The sequence below is a fragment of the Euprymna scolopes genome, chromosome 38, assembly GCF_053919585.1.
Source record: "Euprymna scolopes isolate OS-2025 chromosome 38, ASM5391958v1, whole genome shotgun sequence".
Classification (NCBI taxonomy): Eukaryota; Metazoa; Mollusca; class Cephalopoda; order Sepiida; family Sepiolidae; genus Euprymna; species Euprymna scolopes.
In genome coordinates, this window is record NC_136519.1 from 77,175,947 (window position 1) to 77,188,707 (window position 12,761).

General features: G+C 31.6%; 1 protein-coding gene across 1 annotated transcript in view; it reads left to right on the forward strand.

Moving 5' to 3' along the window:
• Window positions 1-12,342, forward strand: part of LOC145263200 (ATP synthase subunit b, mitochondrial-like) — a 30,181-nt gene extending 17,839 nt beyond the window's left edge. The window contains exons 5-8 of the mRNA XM_080120267.1: window positions 3,177-3,305; window positions 8,003-8,080; window positions 8,897-8,998; window positions 12,144-12,342. Of these exons, the coding sequence (XP_079976393.1) occupies window positions 3,177-3,305; window positions 8,003-8,080; window positions 8,897-8,998; window positions 12,144-12,200 (366 nt within the window). The 3' untranslated portion in view covers window positions 12,201-12,342. The remainder of the gene's footprint in view (window positions 1-3,176; window positions 3,306-8,002; window positions 8,081-8,896; window positions 8,999-12,143) is intronic.
• Window positions 12,343-12,761: the final 419 nt, after the last annotated feature.

A 12,761-nucleotide genomic window follows, 5' to 3' on the forward strand; every position in this document is an offset into this window, starting at 1 on the left:
TTCTTCAAAATCTTTGGATTCGGCATTAAATAACCCAAAAAGGGTTGATATGCCGTAAAACAACCAACCAACCAACCAACCAATCAGAATTCAACAGAACATAGCGCTTTTGAAAAAATTGCATATAATTAATAATTATCAAATATTTACAAATTACGCATAAAAATAATTCTGAAACTATTATCTAGATGAAAATTAATGATAATATATCTATTAGCCTAATCAATTTAAAACTGTTAACTCTGCTCAGTTATGACTCTGCTTTCTGTGGTTATAGAAATTCAAATCACAGTCCAATAGAGCTGGTCATCTAGGTTTAAATAGGCTGTGAAATCCAATTAAATTTGATATTGCCAATTTAAATCAAATTCTAACATTGCATATAAACACTGAAAACAGTTTCCCTTTTTATTATCAGTTTTGAGTGTATTTTTTTTTTCCTTTGAGTGTCTCTATCTGTACCATTATATAAAAAGAATTTTGTGCATTTGTTTCCTATGGACTCAAAAACGGCTGGGGCAATTTTTATGAAATGTGTCTGGCAGTGTTCTTAGATAAGTTTTGTGTTGGAATGTCTTTGATAAATCTCGATACTTGAAATAATCCGATGAAAGAAAGAACAGGCGATTTTGACCAGTTAACATTTTACACAGCCTAACATCACAAGTGCATTTGAGAAGTTTTATTACCACACAAGCCAAAAGGTCCAACACGTAAAATCAACAGTAGGTTCTTTGATATGACAGGGGCGTGTTCAAAATGTTTCTGTTTAAAGCACACTTTCACAATGATACTTTTTTTTTTTTAAATTTTAAACTTAAATTCAAGCCATTATCACCACACAACCAGTAATGCCAGGCATATGAATTCAACAGTAGGTTCTTTGATATGGTAAGGGCACGTTCAAAATGAATGTTTCTGTTTAGAGCACAATTGAAGAATGATACTTGACTTTTGCATTTTAAAATTAAATTAAAATTTAAATTCAAGCCATTATATATAAACATAATTTTATAAAATAGGTTCTCTACAGTGCAATGTAGACTACAATATATTGTGAACTTAGTTACTGTGAGAGGCATGTGAAGCTTCCTCCAGGTGCATCACAATGGATCCCCAATAAGAGCAGGCAATCGATTTGATTGAAAAATGGGCTATTTCATCAATTTCGATGACAATATATGGGAGTGTGAAACATTCGTTGATCATCAGTCAATCCCGGACAATATCAGCTCACTCTTCTAGTGAAAACCTAAATGTATAATGGCATATTAAATTACTATCACTGAAATGTTATTTTATACTCTTTCCATTCCAATGTTTTTAAAAAAGATAAGATGCAATTTGTGTTAACACATTAAGTATGAAATTTTGATGTACAAAAATATGACATATGTTTGTAATGCTAATTGAATGAGAAAACTATCTACATATGTGTATACTCTCACACACATGCATAAATATGATAGGTATGTAGTAGAGATTTAAAGGGCTATCACAATGCGAGGAATGAGATATAGTCGTTGTTGGTGAAAGAAGACGAGAACAAGTGGCGATTTACAAATCAACAAGTACATATATATATATGTAAGCATGCTTGGAATCGATCTGTTACGTCCACCATTTGAAAAGGGAATTTTTTTCCGAAATTAGTAATGGATATTGTCGCAGACATAACAAGTAAGACATTTTTACCTAATACAACTGAATATATATATATATATATATATATGACGTATATGTATGTACTTGTTGATTTGTAACTCGCCACTTGTTTTCATCTTCTTTTACCAACAAGGACTATATTTCATTCCTCGCATTGTGATAGCCTTCTAAATCTTTACTACATACCTATCCCACACAATGCTTCAAGCAAACTACATATTAATCCTAAATATGATATGCCCACGCAAACATAAGAAAATTACTCTCATATAATTGTGTATATCACCTAGATGTGGAAAAATTGAAATACTTTTTTGAGAGAATATTTCGATCAGTTCCCATAATGAAATACGATGGCGTTATGCCTGACATGAAAAGAAACTGGAATCTTAAGATTTCCATTATTCTATGAGAGGAGCAATTGGACTCATAAAAAAGAAGTTTAAAAAAAACTACCCAGCAAATCTATCTGGTGAACCAAGTGCAAGAGAGATACAAAGATTGTACTTAAAGTGACTGTTAGAATCTTGAAAAGATCTCTTGGTTGGAATAAATGAGGTAGCAGGTGAATATCTTGCATCCAATAGGATGCCCACACCTGGCTAGAACAAAATAAGAAAATAAAAAAAAAAAACGTTTTGAATTAAGATTTAACAGTTAAAAAGACCAGACTAGTGTGAAATTGTTTTTAATAAATATTGTTATTTATTTAAAAGAAAATAAGTTTTTTTTTTTTTTTTTTTTTTTTTTTTCGAATAGTATTTTTCAGGAAATTGGACAGTTGTTCTCTCTCTCTCTCTCTCTCTCTCTCTCTCTCTCTCTCTCTCTCTCTCTCTCTCTCTCTCTCTCTCTTGTGCAAGGGTGGTGTTAAATTCTTGAGGTGTTTGAAGTTAAGTCGAAATGATGTTCGTTTGTCCGATTACAGGCTTTTGGCATCTGTTGAACGCGTATGTAATAAAAAGTAATTCACTATTTGAAACACTTGATAATAAATTAAGATTTAACGACAGACGCCAAGTTATGCTAAGGATTACCACAGCCATCTATATATATATAGATATATATGTGTATATATATATATATATATATATATATATATATATCAAAGGCAAAACGGCCGCCAGCATTTTTGTATATCCAAGAAAGGCTTTTTTCCGAGGGGGATTGAAACCATTATCTTCAGACAATCCTACCCAAAGCTGGCCAGAGGCTTAGTTGGCCAAAATGTGATGAGACGATAACAACTATGGAAGACAGTAATTGCTGAGAATGAGTTCTTATCCCGTTGCAGTAACCACCTGATGATGGCAAGAGGAATAGTTGGCCAAAATGTGAAACAACAACTAAAAGATAAGGATAATAGTCTGCAATAAAAAGAATGAATCAGATTTTGTAGTTGATGTAATATGCATGTCTGGAAATAGAATCATGATTAAACCAACTTCATTATTATTTACATGATTAAACTATTTTTTTCTCCATGTTTAAAAATTGAAATCTTTCTGTTGCAGAGAATCTATGATGCAACCTATACTCAGCCGATTGCTGCCGCCAAAGAAGGTTATGCTGGTACTATCGAAAATGCCAAGACTGCTATTTGGAGTCTTGAAGGACAGAAGCATTTGTTTGAAGCCAAAAAAGTTAGTTCTTTTTGTTTGTTTGTTTGTGGTTTAGAATGATGTGTGTTGAATAGGAGGATTGGTTGGCTTGTTCATATAAAAAGGAACAGATATGAGAGTGCTTGGGTTAGTATTAGGTTGAGAAGGAAGTTCTTGTGGAATTTTTTACTTTTTGTTATAATACTTTTACTTTATATATCATTTAAATGTTTTTTGCTCTATCTAATTTAAATTACAATCATTTTCAAGCAAGTATGTCTTTTAAGAACATTGAATACAAGATGGTAAAAAAAAACCAAGCAAATTCGCAAAGTTTTCTTATTTCAATTCAAGCTAGGCCGAAAAGCTGCTGAAACAAAGCATTTGGCACAGGAACCACTACTGAACACACAGCACAATAGTGGTTTAAGAAATTTTGTGGCGGTGACAAGAGTCTTGAAGATGATAGCATAGTGGTTGACCATTGGATGTTGACGACGATCAATTAAGAGCTTTAGTCAAGGTCAATCCACACACAACTGTTCGAGAACTTGCTTCTGAATTAGACATAACATATACAATGGTTTCCAACCACTTGAGAGAAAATGGAAAGACAAAAAACTTGATAAATGGGTGCCTCATGAATTGAACGATAACCAAAAGAAACGCTGTTATGAAGTGTCATCTCACCTTCTTCTATGCAATAAGAATGACTCGTTCCTTGACTTGCGATAAAAAGTGGGTTCTTTACGACAACCAGCAATACTCGCCTCAGTGGTTAGATGCCGATGAAGCTCTACGACGCTTCCCGGAGCCGGAGTTGTACCAAAAGGTCATGCTGACTGTTTGGTGGTCTGCAACTGGTCTCATCCATTAGTCTTTGAATGCAGGTGAAACCATTACAGCAATGAAGTACTGTCAACAAATGAATGAAATACATCAGAAACTTCAACAACAACATCCAGCATTAGTCAACAGAAAAGGCCCAACTCTCCTTCACAACAATGCCCGACCGCACGTTGTTAAACCAACACAGCAGAAGTTGAATGAATTGAGCTAAGAAACTCTGCCAGACCTTTCACCTATTGACAACCACCTTTTCAAGCATCTCAACAATTTTCTGCGTGAAAAATGCTCCAAAAACCTAGGCCATATCAAAAACGCCTTCATCAGAACGCAATATTTTTACGTTACTGGCATAAATACATTTGTTTTGCGTTGACAAAAGTGTGTTGATTCTGATGATGCTTATTTCAATCAATAAATTTTTGTTTGAGTCGAGTTATGTTCATCTGAATTAAAAGTTAAAGACTGCAAGAACTTTCTTGTCAACCTGATGGAGAACATGTAAATCCTAAAATGAATACAATGATGATACAAAGCGTTTATGGTTTCATTTAAAGTTTCACTTTTTCTCTAAAGCTTTAGAATATTAGTGCTGAGTGGGGCTATGACAACAGCATATTCTTTTCATTGTTTTGACTCTCCAGTGTGTATCTGTTGATATCTTATTTGCTTTTATATAGAGTGATGTGGTTCTTGGTTGATTAACTGTGTCAGATATATACTCGAGAGTCAAAACAATGAAAAGAATATGCTGTTGTCATCGCCCTAGTGATGAGACCAGAATTTTAAAGATTTCAATGTTTTAATTTTTAGTGAAGGGTTTCAGTTTTCTATGCTAGTTAAATACTTACAGCTTTAGTTATAGTTTCATTTTTGTATTTTGCATGAAGTGGAAATATTTTCCTGAAATAATAAATTTTTTTTTTCTATATACCAAAAGCACATTTTATAGCATGTGTGACTTGATAGGTGTTAACTGATATGGGTTCATATGAAAAAATCTACACACGTGAGCTTAAAACAAAGATTCGCTCATCCCCCCCCCCCACCCGAGCAAAAAATTTTTGTAGAATTGTAGATGAATTTTTAGTGATGTTGTGCGGGCGAAACTGTTTTACTATTCGTGTATGACCGATTTAGGCACAACAACTGCTCCTGCTGCTTCTCTAGGCATGTTACGTTATTTGAGTAAATTGTGACTCTTGAATTAGAAGCCATGTTTAATTTCAGAACAGTTTCCAATGGTCAGTTGTTTTATGAGTTGATGATCATTTATTTGTAAGTTTTTATCCTTACATATAATATACTTACATAATTTGTGTTTGCAGTTTAATAGAGGATTCAAAGATCTGCTAAATTGTATAATCCTAACAGGAATTTTGTAAATATTAAAAACAGAGAAAATCATTTTTTTTTTTTTTCTTCAAAAACTAAGCTTAAGTTGGTTTTTTAAAGACAATATAAGTTCTGGAGGTGACTGGTTCTCAGACAGTTGTTTTGTACAGGTTCCTGACTTTATGGTCCTGGATATGACCTTGAACTATATATCCAGTGGGGAGGCCCCAGCTTGTGGGCTTTAAGGAGTGTGGAGCTACCCTTTAATTACCATTGCTCCCAGGTCCACTCTGACCCAGAGTGGTAGTACCTGTTAGGGTTCCAACTATGGGTTAAATAGAAATCGACTTGAAAACAACAAATATATTCTATTAAAAATTTTTTATTCAAAATCTTTGGATTCGGCATTAAATAACCCGAAAAGCGTTGATATGTCGTAAAACAAAAACAACCAACCAACCAATCCTGACTTTATAATTTTGTAGCCACAGAGCAAAAGAATCTTCCCATGTTGACACGGAGAAAACATGCAAGGTTGCTAAAAAAAGGTTTAATTTTTATGGAGCAATTCTGGTTTCTGATTGATAGGTAGTAGAATGTAAATTAATTTGATTCGTCAGTTCCTAGCAGTATTGTTTATAAATAGAATCTCCCAACTGTGAGGGACTATACTGCATTAATAGTAAAAAATATTGGGTTTTTTAGAAGCGTTAGTTTGCTCTGATGACATTCCTAGAGAAGTGGCAGAAGCAATCGCCATAGTCATACATTAACAGTGCTTAATTCAGACTGTGTGTGAAAGTAACTTTGCACAAAATCTTTTTATTTCACTTTTAGTTACAAAACTTCCCAAAATTGTATAAAAGTTTCTTTTTATTTAATTTTTATTAAAATAAATAAAATATTACTTTAGTTATTCCCCCCCCCTTTTTTTAAATTTAATAAAAAAAGTTAAACAAGTGGGGTTATATTTTTCTTTACAAAATAACAAGAAACAAAATATTTTCACTCAAATGTGTTCATTCTTCATATTATCCAAATTTATTTGTTGCTTAGCAAGAATTTTCAATCTATCTAGGAGAGTCCACTATACTAAAAGTGGGGATATCCTAACATTTAACTCTGTTTATTATTGTACTATAAATTTTAATTTCTTCCTATTCATTTTTTTTTTTAATTACCCATTCAAAATAAAGCCATTTTCGTTTTAATTATCCTTTTTTATATTTGATAAAATGAATCTGAGAATATTTTTAACAGTTATCAATATTTAGTTTATATAGGTTTGTAATTTATTTTATACTGTATGCTTTATAGACATTACTCGCGCACACATACATGTACATACAGTGTAGAAATAAAAAAAATAAAATAAAAATCTGTTTTATTCGTAAGTATACCAAAAACTGTTTCTATTTATATTTCTTACACAATGAATTTTTTAATTTGAAATTTTACTTCCAGGTGAAAATCATTAAAATTATTTTTTTCTCAGTTTCAATTTGAACTTTTGAACACAATACAGAAATAAACTAGTGAAAAAGTATCATTTTATGTTTTGAAAATAGTAACTAAAACACTACAATTGCTTGAAAAAACTGACTTTTATTAAGAAATAAATATACAAAAAAACTAGGCTTATCACAGTATACAAAAAAAAAATTCTCGTGGCTTGTAGAAAACTGGAAATTATTAGCAACTGAAGCATCTCGGCTAGTAAATTTATTTTCAATAAAAGAACGCAAATAAATGAGAGAACACAAATAAGTCTTAACGTATTTAAATTTGAGTTCAGCACCATGCAACACTGCTAAATAGACATACACAGAAAATTTTGGACAAATATGGTAAAATAGTCCCAAAAATGGAGTTTTTTTATTAGCCCTAAAAGAACCCCTGGGGCACACCCAAGAGTTATCACAAAGTATATACAAACAAAGTTTTATAGAAATCAGTTAATTATAACTTTTCAGAAAGTTTTATAAAAATCCCAGTTAATTATAACTTTTCAGAAAGTTTTATAAAAATCCAAGGCATCAATTTTTTTTAATAAGCACAAAAATGTCAATTTTAGCCATTTTAATCCAAAAGGCACTACTAGGGGGGCAACCAGAGTTTTCCCGAAAAATCTGTTGTTACTTTTTTATTCATATCATGTTTAATGTTTGTGCAAAATTTCCAAAAAATTCCAAGGCATAGTTGAGAAAAGTACAGACAGACGAACGGACAAAGGTGAATTTACAAGCCCCCCCCCCTCTTTGTCGGAGGACGAAAAATAAGTTGATTGTTTATTTGTAAGTTTTTATTCTTACATATAATATACTTACATAATTTGTGTTCACAGTTTAATAGGGGATTTAAAGATCTGCTAAATTGTGTAATCTTAACAGGAATTTTTTAAATATTAAAAACAAAGAGAAAATCATTTTTTTTTTCTTCAAAAACTAAGCTTAAGTTGTCTTTTATTGGTTTTAAAAGAAAATATAAGTAATTTTTATTGCTCATGTTCAAATTGAAATTCGCATTTTGAAAATAATAAATGAATTTTTATTTTCAAGGAAAATGTTGATCTTCAGTTGGAAGCTATTTACCGTCAAAGACTGCAGAAGGCATTTTCTGATGTCAAAAATTGCTTGGTAAGATTTTTTTTTTTTTTCTTTTTTAAAGTTTGATTTACAATTTAAAAATTGATAGCCAACAAGATTTCAGCTCAAGTTGATTCATCAAAAACATATCAAATGGTGACAAATAAAAATGTGCTGGTATGCAATTGATAATTGAAATCACCTTATACTTGTGCAATGTTATGAATCCTGAATCTTCTTTACATGCACCATATGAAACTCTGTTTCTCAGTTATGTGTGACATTGCTTCTTATGGTTATGTGCCATATAGCTATTATCTTTAGAATGAGGATGCTGCGTTACATAAATTAAAATCAGTACTATTTTATTTGACCAGTGAATTGCTCTAGTATTTCCAGAATTTTTTTTTTTTTTGTCCATGTTTGATAACAAATGAAGATTCAAAAACAAAAAGGCTTCATGGGTCAGTGTTTAATGATCAGTGTTACAGTGAGGAGTTACTGACAATAGGTGCTCTTCTCATGCGAGAGTTCTGCATCTACCCATCCTTTCTCGGAGGAGGAGTACAAATTAAAATGGTAATTTTGAAATTTGGCTGTGAATTCCTGCATTTTTTTTTTAATTTTTTTTTTTTTTACAGTAACACAATGTCACTATAAAGATGGCATCTGCACACACAACTAACAACACAGGCTATCCCTAAATTTAGTTATCTGTGTTGAAATTTAAATTAGCGTCAAAATACATGGTTAAATTTGGGACATCCTGTATAAATAAGGTTAATATAGCATAAGTTTTGGGGATCACTTATAAAATTTGATGTAAATAAATACAAAGTGTTTTTTTTTTTTTTTTTTTTTTTAAAGGATTATCACGTGAATGTACAGAATACTAAACGAAGGTTTGAACAGGAACACATGGTCAATTGGATTGTAAGCAGTGTTGTGAAGAGCATTACTCCTCAACAGGTTAGTTATATTTCGTTTAAACTGTTTTACATTTTATAAAAAAAAATTGAATATTTAGAAATTAGTTTAAACTCCAATGAAACAAATGTTTCATATGCCTTCATGTATCGAACCCTTCATGTAAGGAAACCATTTTCTCTTATAGTCTCAATTTTATCATTATTTATTTCAGAGGCATTTCTTGATGTCACCTTTGACCGAGTCGATTCTAGTCTGTCTCGCCCTGCCTTTTCCGAGCTTATTATCCTCGGTTGATGTGTGTATATCTTTTTATCCAACCAGAGCTTTGTTCAACGTGTCCATAGATATTCGTAGGCAGTTAAAATGCACCAAAGTCAAAAGCCATTTCACTTTTGAGTGTGGTATGTGTTTACGCTGAACATCAATATATTACGTAATAGCAAGGGTGCCCGGTGTTGCCCAGGTGTTTGTAGGTGTTTTTAAAAAAAAAAAAGAAAAAGTGAAAAAAAAAAAAAAGAGTTGGTAATTAACTTTTGGCTGGGTAATGAAAGACGGGAAAAAAAAAATAACCGAGAGGTGGCTAACCATTACATCATAGCTGATAGCGAAATGAATAAATTGGTAGGTTAAGAATCACGCAGGCTCAGAAATGAACATCTGGCTGGAGGCCAGTTAAGCTTTCTGCCATTTTATTTGTTTGTTTCCCCACAATGTGGGGGGGGGGGGCTCTGACAGTGTCCAAAATAAATAGCAATTGTCTGATATGAAGGGTTTCTCCCACATTGATCAAACCTAATTGACTTCAAAATGTGGGGATGCCTTTGCTTCGATTAGTTTCGTTTTATTTATACGAGAAAGACAAACACTCGAAACGATGAAATTTTTTAAAACTCGATCAAAATAAAGATAGAAACGATGTCCGTTTGCAAATCGGAACTATTGCGATCTAGGAAGTATGCCAAAACTTCTTCCGGAATCTAACCAACTTGAGAAGCCTGACAAAAAAAGCTTTTTGCGAACATACACAAATGCTTGCGCCCATTTTGCCTTTTATATAATAGACTGGCTTGGGTGCCGTTTGTTGTCTAGCAAAAAAAAAAAAAGTGGTTGTAGGCAGGCAGTCTCGAACCCGTAACCCGAAGGAGGAAAAGAACATGAAAAAAAGACATCTTTGCTGTTGCATCCATCACCAAACCAAAAGTGATGAAGGTTTAAATTAAGGCTAGTCAATTGAAAAGAGGGGATGACTTTCGAAAATATTGGCGAAAAAAAAAAGCAGCCCTTTCCTGTAGAAAAGTTCCCAGTTGAGCGTGAAGGAATTAATGTTTTCAGCCAATTTTTTGATATTTGTCGTCCAAAGGGTCGAGCTTCAAAACGACACCAATCTTGTGAAAATCCATCGCCTCTGTTGAAAGTTTTAGGCAGACATACAAACATACCTACATTTAAACAGACAGGTGAGATTTATATTATAGATAAAGGAGTCCCCTGTGGAATTTCCACAGGCCCCGCTAGTTATATATTAATTATTTTATTTATAGACATGTACATACTTTGCTACATTGGCATGACAATGCTTCAATCTGTTATTAATAACTAAGATCTTCTTGGTTGTCTGTCTTTCTTTTTTGATGTTCATATTAAAAAAAAAAATTAGAAACCCTAAACTGAATGTCACATGATCTAATTAAAAATTTTAAAAAAGCAAAATCATTTCTGTTTTCAGCTAAATGGTTCAATTATCTATTTTAGCATTCATTTCATATTGTCTTTATGTGAAGCACTTGATTCACCAGGTATATTTGTCAGGTAGTTTTTGAAGTTCTTTTTCATGAGTCTGGTTATCTTATAATTACTGGAATGATGGAGATCTTCCTAAGTTTCCAGTTTCTTTTCATAACCTAATATGTCAATTTATGAGATGTGAGTAGCTCGTTGACTGATAATTAAGAAGAAAAGGAAAAAGAAGACAGTTTTATTTAAGGGAAGATTGCGGTACATAACTTGCTATTGTAAATTTTATTCGTTTTTTAATATAAAATATGTTTATAAGCCAAATTACAATACAATATTATAGAAAAAAAAAATTTATTTGTTTAAAATTAATATTTCAGAGATAGACTCCATCCTCAGAATGTTATACATTTTTTTCTCTTTTCCTTTTTTTCTTTTCCCTTCTAAGTTTTTTTTTTTTTTTTTTTTTTTTTCTTAAATTCAACATCCTGGCAAGTAAAAAAAAAAAAAGAAAAAAAATGTATCTGAGGATGGAATCTATCTCTGTAATATTAATTTTAAACCAATAAGTATTTTTTTTTTCATAATATTGCGTTGTAATTTGGCTTGTAAACATTTTATACGTGTTTTATTTTAAAATTTAAACAACACTTCTATCACGGAAAACACAACACTGACCCTCTTTTTTTTCTTTTTAAATATTTATTGAATGAGAATACTGTGAATTATTTTTTCTTAAATTTCTAAAATAAATCAGAATTTTATATTAAATTTAACTCTAATATAAGTGACAGTGGTATTGACAATAGATTGTGAAATAAAGAAAATATTAATTAAAATAAAAGGAATGTAATAATACCAAAAGTAATTATAAAAATTATAATGGTAATCTGTGTGTGTGTATATATATATAAAAACTGTCTGTGTGTTTGTCTCTACTTATTCAAAGTGCATCTCCTCTGAGACACTAGTCACAGAGCAGTGCAACGTAGGTCAAATGATTTTTTGTGGCCTATATAAGCCAGTAAAAGTAGCTGTTAAGGAATCAAAATAAAAAATTGGAAAGTGTTCTTCTATGCATACATTTATACACTAAGCTCAGTTGATTTTTAGGGCTGGTGCACTAAATGTTTTGGTTTTGATTCTAGCTGATGGCACCCAAGTCTTTTTTTTTTTCTTTAAATCATTACTATATATTGGGTAAAATATAATCAATAGAGAATTGGCTCTATAACAATAAATACGAAATCTGCATAAATTAAAATATCATATTTAAGCATATTTTACAATTGAAAACTCCAGATGTCCTGCTAGTAATATATATATGTGATTTCTTCCCTTTCTATTAGTAAGTTTGTTTTTGTTTTTTATTTGCAACTGAATTTTGTGTATCAAATATCTAAAGATGTTTTGAATTAATTTTTTTTTTTTTTTTTTTTTTTTTTCATAGGAGAAAGAAAGTTTGAAGAAATGTATAGCAGATCTAAAGGCATTGTCTGCTCAATAATTCCACCAACTTGTGAGAGTAAAAAAAAAAAAAAAAAAAGATGTTTTAGAATCTTTCATCTGAAAGATTAATTCCTTTTTTCGCAAAAGAATTGCTAGATTATTCAATTTTTTTGGATCGAAATAAAATGTTAAAAAGTTGTCGTCTTCTGAATTTTTCTTTTTTATCAACTTTGCTTTTTCATTTTGCAATGTAAAATAATTTCAGTGGAGACCTGGTCTGTGCCAGGTGAATGATGAGAATTGATCAGGTAATGTTAAAAATGATCTTTTTACATACACAGGGTGGAACAATAAAATTGTTGCCCTAGAAAAGACATGATTCTGCAAAAAAAAAACAAAAAAAAAAAAAAAAAAAAACATCTACTAGTGTACAGATCCCAAGAGTGATAGAGCCTTCTATCATGTCTAAAAATGACAATGTTCAACCAGCGAGATCAGAGATGCGCCACTGTACAACTCATGCTCACTGCCGATCTAAGTTATGACAGCAGAACCATTGCCAGCACCCTCAAAATACATTGCTTGATTGCTATGAATAACAGGGACGTGCCCAGGGTGA